This window comes from Pipra filicauda, unplaced genomic scaffold (genome assembly GCF_003945595.2).
Source record: "Pipra filicauda isolate LSUMZ 115617 unplaced genomic scaffold, ASM394559v2 scaffold91_size2508729_pilon, whole genome shotgun sequence".
Lineage (NCBI taxonomy): Eukaryota > Metazoa > Chordata > Aves > Passeriformes > Pipridae > Pipra > Pipra filicauda.
In genome coordinates this window covers 68107-80596 of record NW_024105109.1, presented here as the reverse complement: position 1 = coordinate 80596, position 12490 = coordinate 68107, and the positions used below count along the sequence as shown (strand labels likewise).

The 12490-nt window shown below is 37.2% G+C and overlaps 1 protein-coding gene across 1 annotated transcript in view; it reads right to left on the bottom strand.

Annotated features, from left to right (window-relative positions):
- The window catches only part of RBMS3 (RNA binding motif single stranded interacting protein 3), a 91505-nt gene that overhangs the window by 59225 nt on the left and 19790 nt on the right, over positions 1-12490 (bottom strand). Inside the window, exon 4 of the mRNA XM_027733402.2 lies at positions 10695-10745. Within this exon, the coding sequence (XP_027589203.1) occupies positions 10695-10745 (51 nt within the window). The remainder of the gene's footprint in view (positions 1-10694; positions 10746-12490) is intronic.

Sequence of the window (12490 nt, the reverse complement as noted above, 5' to 3'; positions counted from 1 at the left end):
ACAACTGATAATGAGGAACCCAGTTGTCTTCCTGCTTTGGGATGTGTGTGTGTGGTTTGTGATGCATAGAGAAAAGATAACTTCCACTCGACTGCTCACTCAGAAAAGCACAGTGGTGAAAGGCTACACCTGAGATTTGGGATGGATGTTAGAGATGAGCTCTCCTGGGCAATAAGGCCTGCAGTGGCATTACAAAACCTCCCAGGTAGCTTATTTAAAAGGCACAGAAAGGCTGTTCAGTAGACATCCTTTAACGAGAAACTGTAGTCAGTTACAAGAAATAACAAATTGCATTTAAATCATGGTAAGAAGAAGTGAAATTCTTTTTAACAATAGGCTATTTGATAAGAGAACCTACCCTGCTGGAAATGCCTCTCTTTGGCAGGTAGTCCAAAAGTAGTGGTTTCACTAAATAACAACTTGGCACTCCTTCAAAATTCTTCAGACTCTGTTGATCTGTCACTGTGTTACACAACTCATTCTTCATCAATCCACTATGAAACAGCCAAAGAATGTTCAGTGTTTATGCTATTACATTTCACTATTTGTTTTTGCAATCATGTAAGAAAGAGGTTGAAACCACGCTCTCAACAGCGTTTCAGATACCACTGATTCACAACAAGAGGCTTAATGGCAAACACTGTTTAATGCATGGGTTTAGAATGGGTTTACTCCTAATTTACACCAGTTTGAAAGTAAAAGAAGGACACAAGGTTACAACTCAAAAACTGTAATTAAGCAATTACTCCACTTCAGTGGGACTGAAATCAGTTTAGGAAAGATACGCATGATTTGCCTCTGTACTGCAAAGCTTAGGTCAATATTACATGCTTTCTAAAGGCATCTGAACTGAAAAGAAAGCATTTTATTTATGAGAATAAAAAAATGAATAGCAAATACTGTTAGACCTGACTATATTCAATAATAAGCTATTACTTATGATATCTTGGATGTTTCTAGCTTCCAGGATGTCAAATCACAGTGTACATTTATAAACTGATACAAAAAAATAAATTGTTAGCACTGTCTTTGCAAAAATAATTTTAAAATAATTATGTTATTAAGATTCTTCAAGTTACAGTCAAAGAGGTGTTAATTAGTCAGGCACTTACTCAGACACCTCAATAAGTATATCAGGAAGGAACACAGAAGGGAGGGGAAAAAAAAAGGCAAAAAAAAGCTACAACTGGAGGCCAGAAGTAAGATTTGCAAAAAGTCCATCTGAGACTTCGCAAATGATATTCAAACACCTAAAAAAAGGTTTCTCATAAAGACAAATGAAAAACAAGGAGACAACCAAGAGTTCAGCTCCCTATACAGTGAAGATGGGGGACACATTGAAGGTACTTCAGAAGTAGCCCCAGCAGGACAAGGACACTCTCAATTTCCCACACAGACATCAGACAGCAGAAGCAGCTTTCTGAGAATGAGCATTTGGGCAGAAAAATGAATACAGTCAAAGGAGATGAAAAACCCACAGAAACCACTGAGCTCAAGGTGAAACGAGGAACCAGGACTGGATCATCTCTACTGCAGAGCTGGTACACATAAGCATAGGTCCAGTGGACAGGACTAAAGGATATTAATGAAGATAGAACATAGATAAATCAAAGATAGAGTTAGCTAACCTCATTTTTTAAAATAAAATGACCTATTTTCTAGATAAAGGACATGCAGCAGATCTAAACTCTCTAAAGGTCAATAAAAGTATTTCAAGCAGTGCTACACCAGAAATTACTAAACTTTGGGGATGATAAAGGAATAACTAAAGAGGAAATGATAACAGGTTGTGCTAGAATACAAACTATATTGGTTCAGTGGGAGGGTCACTAAAATTGCCATAAGGATTGTTCTCATTCAATGTTTTTAATAATGCCCTTAAATAATAAGATTTGGGGAAATTGTGCAGTTGTAAGGTACATTTAATAAAGTGGCAAATTGAACTACCATACAGGAAGGACTGGATCATACAGAGCAAGGCGCAAATTCATGAAGACAATTACGCTAATATGTGGTTTCCTTCATCATGTAGGAGTATCTACTGGAAACTGAAAGAAGGAAAAAACTTAGGTATATCAGTGAATTACAGGATTACTTCACTACCAGTCATGAGCAAAAGGGAAAAAAGATATTATTTTACAATGCAGCAAAGTTGTCCCATAGAAAAGAAGGAAATATTAATGCTATTTGCACAAAAAAAGTTGGAAAACTGTGAGCACTGGCTGTCCCAGAAATATGAATTCAAAGTGGAATAGATCCAAAGAAGGGTCATTGTTGCCATGAGAGGTACAAAATCCCTAAACTACTACAAATGCAGTGATGTTAACATAGTTAGCCTAGAAAATAAAAATGCAGCTAAAATTTTTGTCTATAAATTATTATGGTGAACATGGAGAAGGGACAAGAGTTACTGAAGGTAGGGAAGAAGGTTTGACCAAGAACAGATGGAGACAAAATGAATAGGAGCATCTATAGGTTGGAAATTAAAAAATGCAGTGCTAAGCCTCAGAGCAAAGGTATTTGGAAATAAATGTCCTGATAGGATTATCAAGCAGCATAAAATCAAACTATTTAATCAGGTTTTGCAAGGGATTATATAGCATGGTTCCTGGATACAGGAATTTTGAGTCTTATAAACTGGTCACTAAGTCCTTAGAGTACATAATTATAATTTTTTACACAACTCCTGCACTAAATAAATCATGATGCAATCATAAGTAATACACAGATTAGCTAGTTTCCCCCACTTATGTAAATTGGTCCTTGAATACGGTTTGCATAACACAATGGTAATTTATGGAAGTGCTTTTGTTCTAGAGGATTAAGAAGGTGCCTGAGTCTCCTTCATCAACTTATTGCTGCAGGCATGATTCTCTTCTAATTCTTACTGTTTCACACCTATGTGATTCAATTTTCTTAAGTCAAGTTAATTCTTGATTTATAACAGTAAAAATCAAATCTAACATGAAAACCTCAAACCTTAACAGTATCATAGTGAGGATGTGTTTAGAGACATCAGTCAAGACAGACCCTTGTTTCACCAGACTTTTAACAAACATCTACTAGATACTGTTTAGTGGTATGACACTTTAATAAACTAAATAGACCGGGATTAAAAAAGACAAATCTGAAACTGAGCCTAGGAGAAAGATGTTTTCTCCAAGGTCAAAAAACTGATCAGTGGTAGATGAAAAAGTACCTGTCACTAAGTGCTATAAGCCTATGTTTATTCTTTGAAACCAGGGTGAGGAAAGGCAGGCTCAAGTCAAAAAGTAGCTGCAGCAAGGATAAATAAAACTATACAATACATTTACAGCTGAACAAGTACGCATGATTTCCATTTGAGATTTTCTTCCAAAATTCAGTTGAAGTCTCTGAGACAAACCCCCATATCAATACCATATTTTAAAAAATAATAATACAATAATTAACTTTGCAAGATTATACCTTGATCCTTACATAGCTCCCTTCCTACTCAGTTGTATATAAAAGAACATCTTCTCAATAGTCTAAAACTTGACTTGATCCTTCACTATCAGGAATTCACCTTTACAACTTTGACACATTGTGACAGTCTTTATAACTCCTATTTTGGAGTTATCACAGTTACGGTGCTGCTGCCTTGGCATCTTGCTGTAAAATACAGCCTTTCCTCGATAATGCTCTTCTGGGTTCGCAGGGCTGTTCCCTTCTCCAAAGCTGCCCAATGTCTCATCAGCAATGGAAATGCTCATTTTCTGCAGTGTAGGGATGGGGTTTGGGAAGCAGAAAGAAGATACAGGTTCCTTTCTACTGGAGAACTGTTCTGCAGTAACATCTTGTATTCTTAACTGCACTATGGAAAAGAACCACATCTCCATCATGGGAAAGGCACCCACAGATCATTCCCAGCCTTTTCACCAGCCAGTGTGAAACCTCTGTGCTCCCAGACCACAGAGCGTATTCAAAGCTTTTTACTGCTTGTGGCAGATGAAAATTTTTGCCTTTCCCTCCACCATCACAGAACTTACATGCTTGGAAATTTGTCACAAGCAGGCTTGTGTCCTGCTTACTACATGCATATCATCTAATTTGCTTAAGCCGGCATAGTAGAGTGGTCCTTGCAGGAGATGGATAACATTAGCATCAACTGCAAGACAATGGATAATACTAGGCACACAATAAGAGAGGGTCCATGATGGAGGGCAGATTTGAGAGACTATAATATACCTGTTACATGCCTCAGCATGTTCACAGCACATCTATGCATGCATAACCACAATGGGCAAAATATTTGATGGTGAGCTAAACTGAGAAGTCATCTGAGAAATCACATGCTTACCTAATTCACCACTCTGCTGAGCCCATTACTTTCTGCACACTCATTAATCTAACTCTTGGCTTATAATTAATACTATGTGCTTACGCAGTCCATCATTCTTTCCTGATCCTATCACATTATGCCTACTTATTAATCTACCACCAGGACAATACCTAACTTGACCAGTGCTCAACAGATGAGGAATTTTTGCTCAAGATGGCAAACACAACATGAATTCTACAGTTTGTGTTAAGGTTTTGACTTTGTGTAAATTTAAAACTTGACATAAATGCAGATCTACTTGAAACCAGAGACATTACATATATTATATAAAATAAAGGGTTAGTAATATTCTAAGGTGATGTACATGGAGTTGGAAAAGTTAAAGCAGAATGCATGCTTTGTAAAAAATTAGAGATTGATTTTTTTAAAAATGCACTACATTCTTCCACAGAAGGTACTCTATTGTCTATTGATTAATAACTATCTTTAAAAAAATAGTCCCCTTTGATAAAATCACTTTTAAACAGCTATTGTGTTAAGATTTTTCTTGACAATGAAGGTTGAGGGATAAGGTTGCATCTTTCCTGTTAAAAAGAAATCAATATTCTATAACCTCCACTAGAATTTCCTGGCTTCAAAGTCTCTTGGGTACCTTTCAAATTTAGTGTCAGATGTCTTCTTTTCCAAATATCTTTTCCATTTATGTTTATAGATTTTTATGAATCATAAATATATGTTTTTTCCACTAATGTAGATATCTTTAAACAAAAATCTTAGACTGATGTTTTATCCATTTAGTATTCACACTGTCTGCAGCATATTTGAAAGAAGAGAAAATTTTACTAGAGTTCTTAAGTTTTTTAGGATAAAACAGCACAGCACAAGTTCCTCAAATGCACAGGCTTGTCTACTGGAAACATTTGCGGTTCTCCCATCCATGTTTTCTAAGTGAATCCATATGTGGTGTGTCTTGCTGCCATCACAAAAAATGCTCGCTTTCACTAGGGAGCTCTAGTAGAGTGTCAAGAAAGGTTGGAAATCTAATTTAAATATATCTTTTCCTGGCATTCATATTAATTTTTACAACAGCAGAGTGAATGACTGCAGCAGTACTTTGATATGATTCCAGGAGCATTGTATAATCAAACGTCCAAACTGCTACATTTGAGTAGATGTAACTCGGGTTTGTTTACACCTATTTTTAAAAGTCTGAGTTGGTTGAGCTTGGGCACTGCTTTTCTTTCGTGGGTGCTCTCCTCAACTCAAAAACACCTGGCACTAAAGAAGGTCAGCACGTGCTAAGCTGAATCTGGAATTACCCATTTAGTAGCACTGAGACAACACCTATATTAGAGCGGGTGCTGGGTGAGAGAGAGGCAGAAATGTGAGTCTGCCTACCCCAAACGAACATTAACAATTACTGTCTTGATTATCTGTTATAGAATCGGCAGTCTTCAATTTTCTGTCTCGGGAAACACTGGAATTAAAATTGTTCAGCAGAACTTTGTCATTGGTGTTTGGTTAGTTATTTCAACCTCTAAACACTTTAGCCTTAAAAGTTCAAGTAAGTTCATGTTCAAAGGATCTCTTAAAAATATACAGCTAAAAGTTAAAAGACTAGCTGGAGATTCCAATTTCTAAGGATTATTTCCTGTTTACTTTTTATACCAGCCAGCCGAATTCTCACATTTCATCTTGGAAGCAGGACTCAACTGTCTGCAAAGGACATCCTTTATTTCCTTACACTCAAACAGGCAAACTCAAGATTGAGTCCTGGCTCTGTTTACTAAAGAGGTAGGGGAATAAATGTGAGGTGGAGAAAGCTGTCTTGGGAGAGGGATGTGGATTGGAGCACAAGGAACTTCTTTGTTCCAGAGTGTAGGAATCAAAACACTGAAACTGCTGTGGTATTTTGGGTATTATCCAAAAAAGCAAAGTAACTAGTGAGAAAATGAAAACTGATATATTTCAGTTGAACAATTTGTACCTTTTATGCTACATTCATGCACAACAATAAAAAGGCAAGAATTTGGAGTCCTTACTCAGCCTCACTTCTCACCAAAGTAGGGGTTTGACACTGATTATGAAACGTTTTTGTTGTTGCTTTTAAAGACAGATTTCATTCAGCCATGAGCCAGAGGAAGGAAGACAGAAAAAAATAATAAGTGTTTTTAAGACACTGACCTTTCTAAAAGGGCTGTAAGGGCTTGAGAAACATGCAGAAGAGAAGTGCTCCCCAACACCCTTTATCATTATCAATGCTACCATATGCTACCCTGCTTGCACCCTTTATGCTCCACTGGCGTACTCCAGTTATTACGTAGAAACTATTCCAGACTGACAAGAACACATATCTGTGCATACCCAGTGATTACTTATGGTCACACTGTTTTACTTGCAAATAAAAGAGCGTAAGTGTAAAACCAATGTGTACATTGACTATTAGGGTAGGATATTTCTGTTGGCTCACCAAAAAAAATTGCCTTTAAAGAGGAAGAGTACATGCATTTTTTGTAAAAAAGATTTGAATCAAAAAAATGAGATTGTCTATATGTGAATTTACTATAAACACATTTTTTTAAAGTAAACCCTGAACTGTCAGACAGCCTCCAGGGACTACAGGAAAAATACAATAATACAGCAAATGTTATAATCCCCAGAATAACTCTTATCCTATTTATGTTTTGATTCTGCCATCACTATCCATCTACCCTTATCCTGAGGCAGTAATGAAATACAAGACTTTTTTCAAGTAGGGAAGAGTGAGCATTGTACTTTGAAAGCTACAGTTAACTAAACAGAGCCCAGACTGCCATCAGTGCATTAAACATTATGCCAATTTTAATCCACACCCATACTGCTATAGCTCTTTTGGAGCTTGTCTTCCATTACAGCTATGGAGAGTGACCAGGGCACATAGCAAAGCAACAAAACCGGCAAATTTTAGTCATTCTTACTTGGACACCGCGCAGTCAATATGGGGAAAAGTGGTGAAGGTTCAATTTACAAAGGGTACATTTTTCAGAAGTGTCTGAGTCACACATGAGCCTCAAGGTAAATTTTTCATCATGTCCACATGATTCAGGAATCCTGTTTTCCAAAACTCTGAAGGTTGTGCAAGCACAAAGATGTGAGAAGTTTTCATGTGTGACCCTACTATGCCAGCATATTTTTAATACTATTTATTCAGAAATAGCAATACTACCTCAACCTATTTGATATTATTTTTCCATGGCTCTTAGCATAAGATCAGCAAAAATCACTGATAACAAAAAATAAAACCCCTTTAAATTGTATTCGCATCAACCTACAATATCAATTGTATACCTGCAGACTCCTTGACTGTCCGTCTGACTTTCTCCCATTAGGACAAAAATTTTCTGACTGTTATTTTCTCAGAGAATGAAATTTTGGTTGTTATCTGTTTTTAAGGGATCACAAAAGTAAGAAGACAAACAAGGCTGGGAAATGGAAAGCAATATATGCAAATATTTTCTAGTTAATATATATGTCATTTTTGTTTGTTAGGGTCAGAGGCTTATGTGGTTGTAGTTAAAAAGCTAGAGAAAGAATTGAAGATACAATCTTTTACTTTAGTGAAGTTTTTAAACCACCAAGTAAATGGATACAGAATGCACACATGCACACATCAGGAAAACGTAGCTGAAACTGATATATAAAGGAGTGACACGTCTGGCAGGCCATCCTATTACAGGAATATCACTGAAGAAAGGACTTGGTATTTACTGCAAATGGAGGTGGGTAGAAAGGGAGATGAGGTGGGCAGGCAGAGAAGAGGCAGGCAGACACAGGATGGTAGCACTGTGCGGCACAGCTCTTCTCTCTGTGGGCAAGCTTGCCTGTCTAGGATAAGAGTGCCCTGTGTGTGCACAGGACGCAGAATGAAAACCCTCCTTTGTCTACTTTACAGCATGGTTCTGACTGTTTTTCTGCCATGAGGGACAGTACGTGATGTTAAATTATACATAAATATGAAGTAGGACTTTCTGTTGGAAATGAAAAGCTAATCATCTAGTAACATGATTTAGTGGATACTTATAATCAAAACAAAGAATTAACCACCAGTGTCTGAGCAATTCAAACTGTGCTTTCTATATGAGTTCATCTCTACTTACAAAGAATAACAGAGGCTTAACAAAATGTTCTTCTTCCTGGGGCAAGAGGAATGTAATATTTATCTGCAGTGGTTTCCAGGGGGACATCATGTGCGACAGTCAATCACCTTATAAAATATTATGAAGTAAAGTGGTGGCAATTTAGATAATAACATGGAAAACTAAGTTACAAGAAGAAAAAACAACTAACCAAATTAGAAAATTCCCAATTTCATCAGCTCATGGGGTTACCAAAACTCACATCCTAAATTCTGCCAACTTTATTGTAATCTTTTCTTCATTTTATTTTTTAAGCGATGGAGGTGCCTACAATAGAGTCTATAGTTAGGCATGAAACTACAGTGAACTTAAAATGGACACATATTCTTTATTTTCTTTTAAAACAGACCATCAATTCTGAAGCCTCATGAGTCCTCTGTGTAGTAATACTCTGACAATTTTTCAGGTATTTCTAATAAAGAATTCATCTCTGAATGAAACCTGGGGAATGGTAGTTCTGCCTTTTTGCTTTTATACTTCTTCAGTACTAAATGCCTCATGTCCACTTACTTAAGAACATAGTTTTGGGAAACACAAGGGAAAAATCTTTTGGTGAAGAGACCAGGGTTGCTCCAGAAAACCATGTAAGTGTTTCCACAATGTCAATGACACTGGAACTGAAGTATTACACCACTTATCCACTGCCCCTCTGCTTTTCCACCTAGAAGCACACATCCTTTTTTTGACATGACTCTCTCGCTGACAATGAACTTGGCATATTGAGGATGCCACTCACTATAAAAGATAGTTTTCTTTTCATGACCTTAGCAAGGAGTAAATACATTTGATAACCACACCAGAAAGCCTCTTCTAGTACTGCAGAAAAATGCTTTGCTGAATATTGTCAAATAAAAACTGGGATTGGTAAAGTGCTTAGGTTTTTCTTTTAGAAAGTGAGTCTTTCTGCAAGGATCAGAGACTTCCACAAGTCTCATAACTCATCATATCTACATATCTAAGATATCTTGTGGCCTGCAATTAAATCCGAATGTTAGAATACAGGACTGATTTGTAACTGTGAATTTGTTCAATACAATTTGTCTCCCTACAAGGAACACAGCAGCAGCTTTACTTCATTGAGATGGAAATTTCCCCCAAGGGATGCAGAGAGGTGCAGTATTGCAGAGGTAGGAACTGGGCATCCTGGAGACAGTCAGTCCCATGCTATAGTCATTGCCTGGTGAGAGAAAACTAAAGAACTTGTCTCCAAACAGTTAAGGGAAGTGAAAGGGGGCTTCAAATTGCGATGAGAGTCCTGTACTACTAAACTGATATGTAGTGCAATTATATTCATGTTGTTGTACAGCAAACTCTCACCAGAAGTTACTCTATTGTGAAGTCATAATATTTGAACCCAAATGTGAATAACAAATAATCCTTAAGCATAGACTTTCATTTTAATTTTACTCTCCTCGTATAAATCAATGTATTGATGCATATGTGAAGCACACATTTAAATTTTGATTAACGACACTCTTAAGTGGATCCATACCTGAAAAACTGATTAAAGGTAGGAAATGGAACTAAAGCAATCTGTATATAGTGGAATTCAGTATGGTGACTGCTTCTGGTAGATTGCTAATGTTTAGACAAAGTGACCAAAACTCTTTCGTGAGGCAAACAAAAAATCAGCTGCACTACTTCTAATGAATGTTGGTTAGAAGTGTAATGCAGCTTTAAGCAGTAGTTATAAATTGATAGAGATGGCAATTTACTCGGGGGAAAAAAAAAAGTTGACCGATCAAATCATAATGCAGATTCAGATTTGGTAGAGAGTGCCTCAGAGTTGTGCTTTACCCTTTCCCACTATATTGAAATGCACTAGTGAGGCAGTGAGGATCCTTTATATACAACTACATAGGAAGTTTTTGATGGACAGGCATATAAGGGAAGGGTAAAGTGTTGATCATGGCAATTCAAAGTAGGAAGGAATGCAGTTATCTTGCTTGTAGTCCCCTAAGCAGAGTTTCACAAGCAACACTTCAGAACTAGTTAGTCTCTCACAATCAATGCAATCAGATAACATATCACCCATCCTCTTGTTTCCACCAAATCAAATGGTGCTCCTTAAAGGAACAGAATCTCTACAGCAGAGGGCTCTTGTCACAGGTAGCAGCTGGCTGCTCTTCCATGACCCAGGAATTTAATATGGCTGGACAAGCAGAGAGGCTACAATGTAAGCACTTTTAGCTGGATATAACCAAGTATCCACTTACTGTTGGTTGCATAACATATGGCGGATGAGGCATCCATGAAGTACTCTGGACCTGCATATTAAATACTTATAATTAGCACAGAAAAGTTTAAAAGTTAACTCAAAGATTTGCTTGAAAATATTCTCTGTATTACAACTATGGTGCTAATTTTGACAAAATACTGAAGTCGTGCAACTCAACACAAAATTAATTTATGCTTCATAATGTTATTGACAATAAAGCTTTCAAATTCCATTTGATTATATTTTCTACCAAAGTCAAAAGTCTGAGATTTGCACCACTTCTATGATTCACATCATTTTATCTCATAAAGCAGTCTTCAACATTCCATATTGTCCTATTTTTTTCATTTGTATTGTTTCCTTTCATCTATCAATATCATCATGAACATGTCATCTAACTGAGTGCAGGAGACATAACACGTTCAAAGTTTATTTACAAAAGTATCTGTATGAACTTTTAGAGGTATAACATTTTCAGAGATCCCAGAATTATTTATTCTGTTTTCTGTAAGAGCTGCAGATCTAATTCAGAGTATTTGAAACTTATTCTAATTGAAAGCTCTCATGGCAAAGCTAGCTTAAGAAGTCTCTCCCCTCCAGGATCATTCTTAGCTTGGGCATCTTGGGGTTGGTCTATTCCCACCAGAACTCCATATGCCTCACTGAAGTCCTTCTTTGTTGTTCTGCCTTATGACTGACATGTAACACATTCCAAGGATAGAACGATTTTACTAACAACTACACGCATTACAGAGTGTTTGCATATTTGTGGTGGCATCTTCGAGCCATAACTCCCTTTTGTGCTACATGTGAATGGCCCACATGTTATCAATAACTCAGACTCAGCCCCAAGAATTGTGTATCTTAGTCTCTTTTTGTATCAGTCTGGGCACCGCAACACACAACAAGTAAACAAAAAATGTAGCTGTGCTACAGACATCAGTGGGCGCCCCGCTTGCTGTCCCCAAGCTCACAGAGATGGGTATGTAACACCTCAGACAGAACATGATCAGGGCTAAAAAGGAGAAAGCTACAAAGTCCCACTTCTCCAGATGCCCTGTGATTTTGTTCATGAAGCAAGTGGTGAGTATTAATTGTATAACTGTGCGCTTCAGCATTTGTATACATTTATCAAAGTATATTTTTTCTTGAAAAGCACGTTCCTCAAAACATCTTTAAAACCAAAACCAGTACACACACATGAAAACACACCTTTACTACAACATTCTATGTTTTGAAACCCCATGAATTAAAATACACTAGAGCTGCCACAGCTCATTGCTCCCACTCTTGCACCCTTCCAGTTTCTTCTCTGTGCCAGGGCAAACGCTTTTGGGCTTACATTGCAACCTGTCTGAGGAGAATGATATGGGTTAAAAAAATAAAAATGAATGTTTTTGATGCAAATGCATCAAACCACAAATGGATGCAATGGTTCAAACCAGAATGAAAGAGGGGAGCAAATGTGAACTGTGCAGCAGTGATGTGTGGGTGGGTGGCTGGGTGGCCTGAATTCAGTTGCCTGAATAAGAGGGAGGAAGTATAACTCTTAAGCCTGCCTCGCTACCAAGAAAATTGCATGTGAGGTGCATTCGTATGCCTCTGGCTCTGACACTTCTTTGGTGTTGCCACTTACTGAAATTTGCTGAATTTACCTCATCAAAACAACTTTGGTTTGGTAAGTGTTACATACCCATCTAAAATAAAATAATACAAAAGTCAAAGAAAATTACAAGAATCATTTGTCTTTGAAGATCAAGTTGAAAGCACAGTAACCTCCCAGAATTCTCTGTA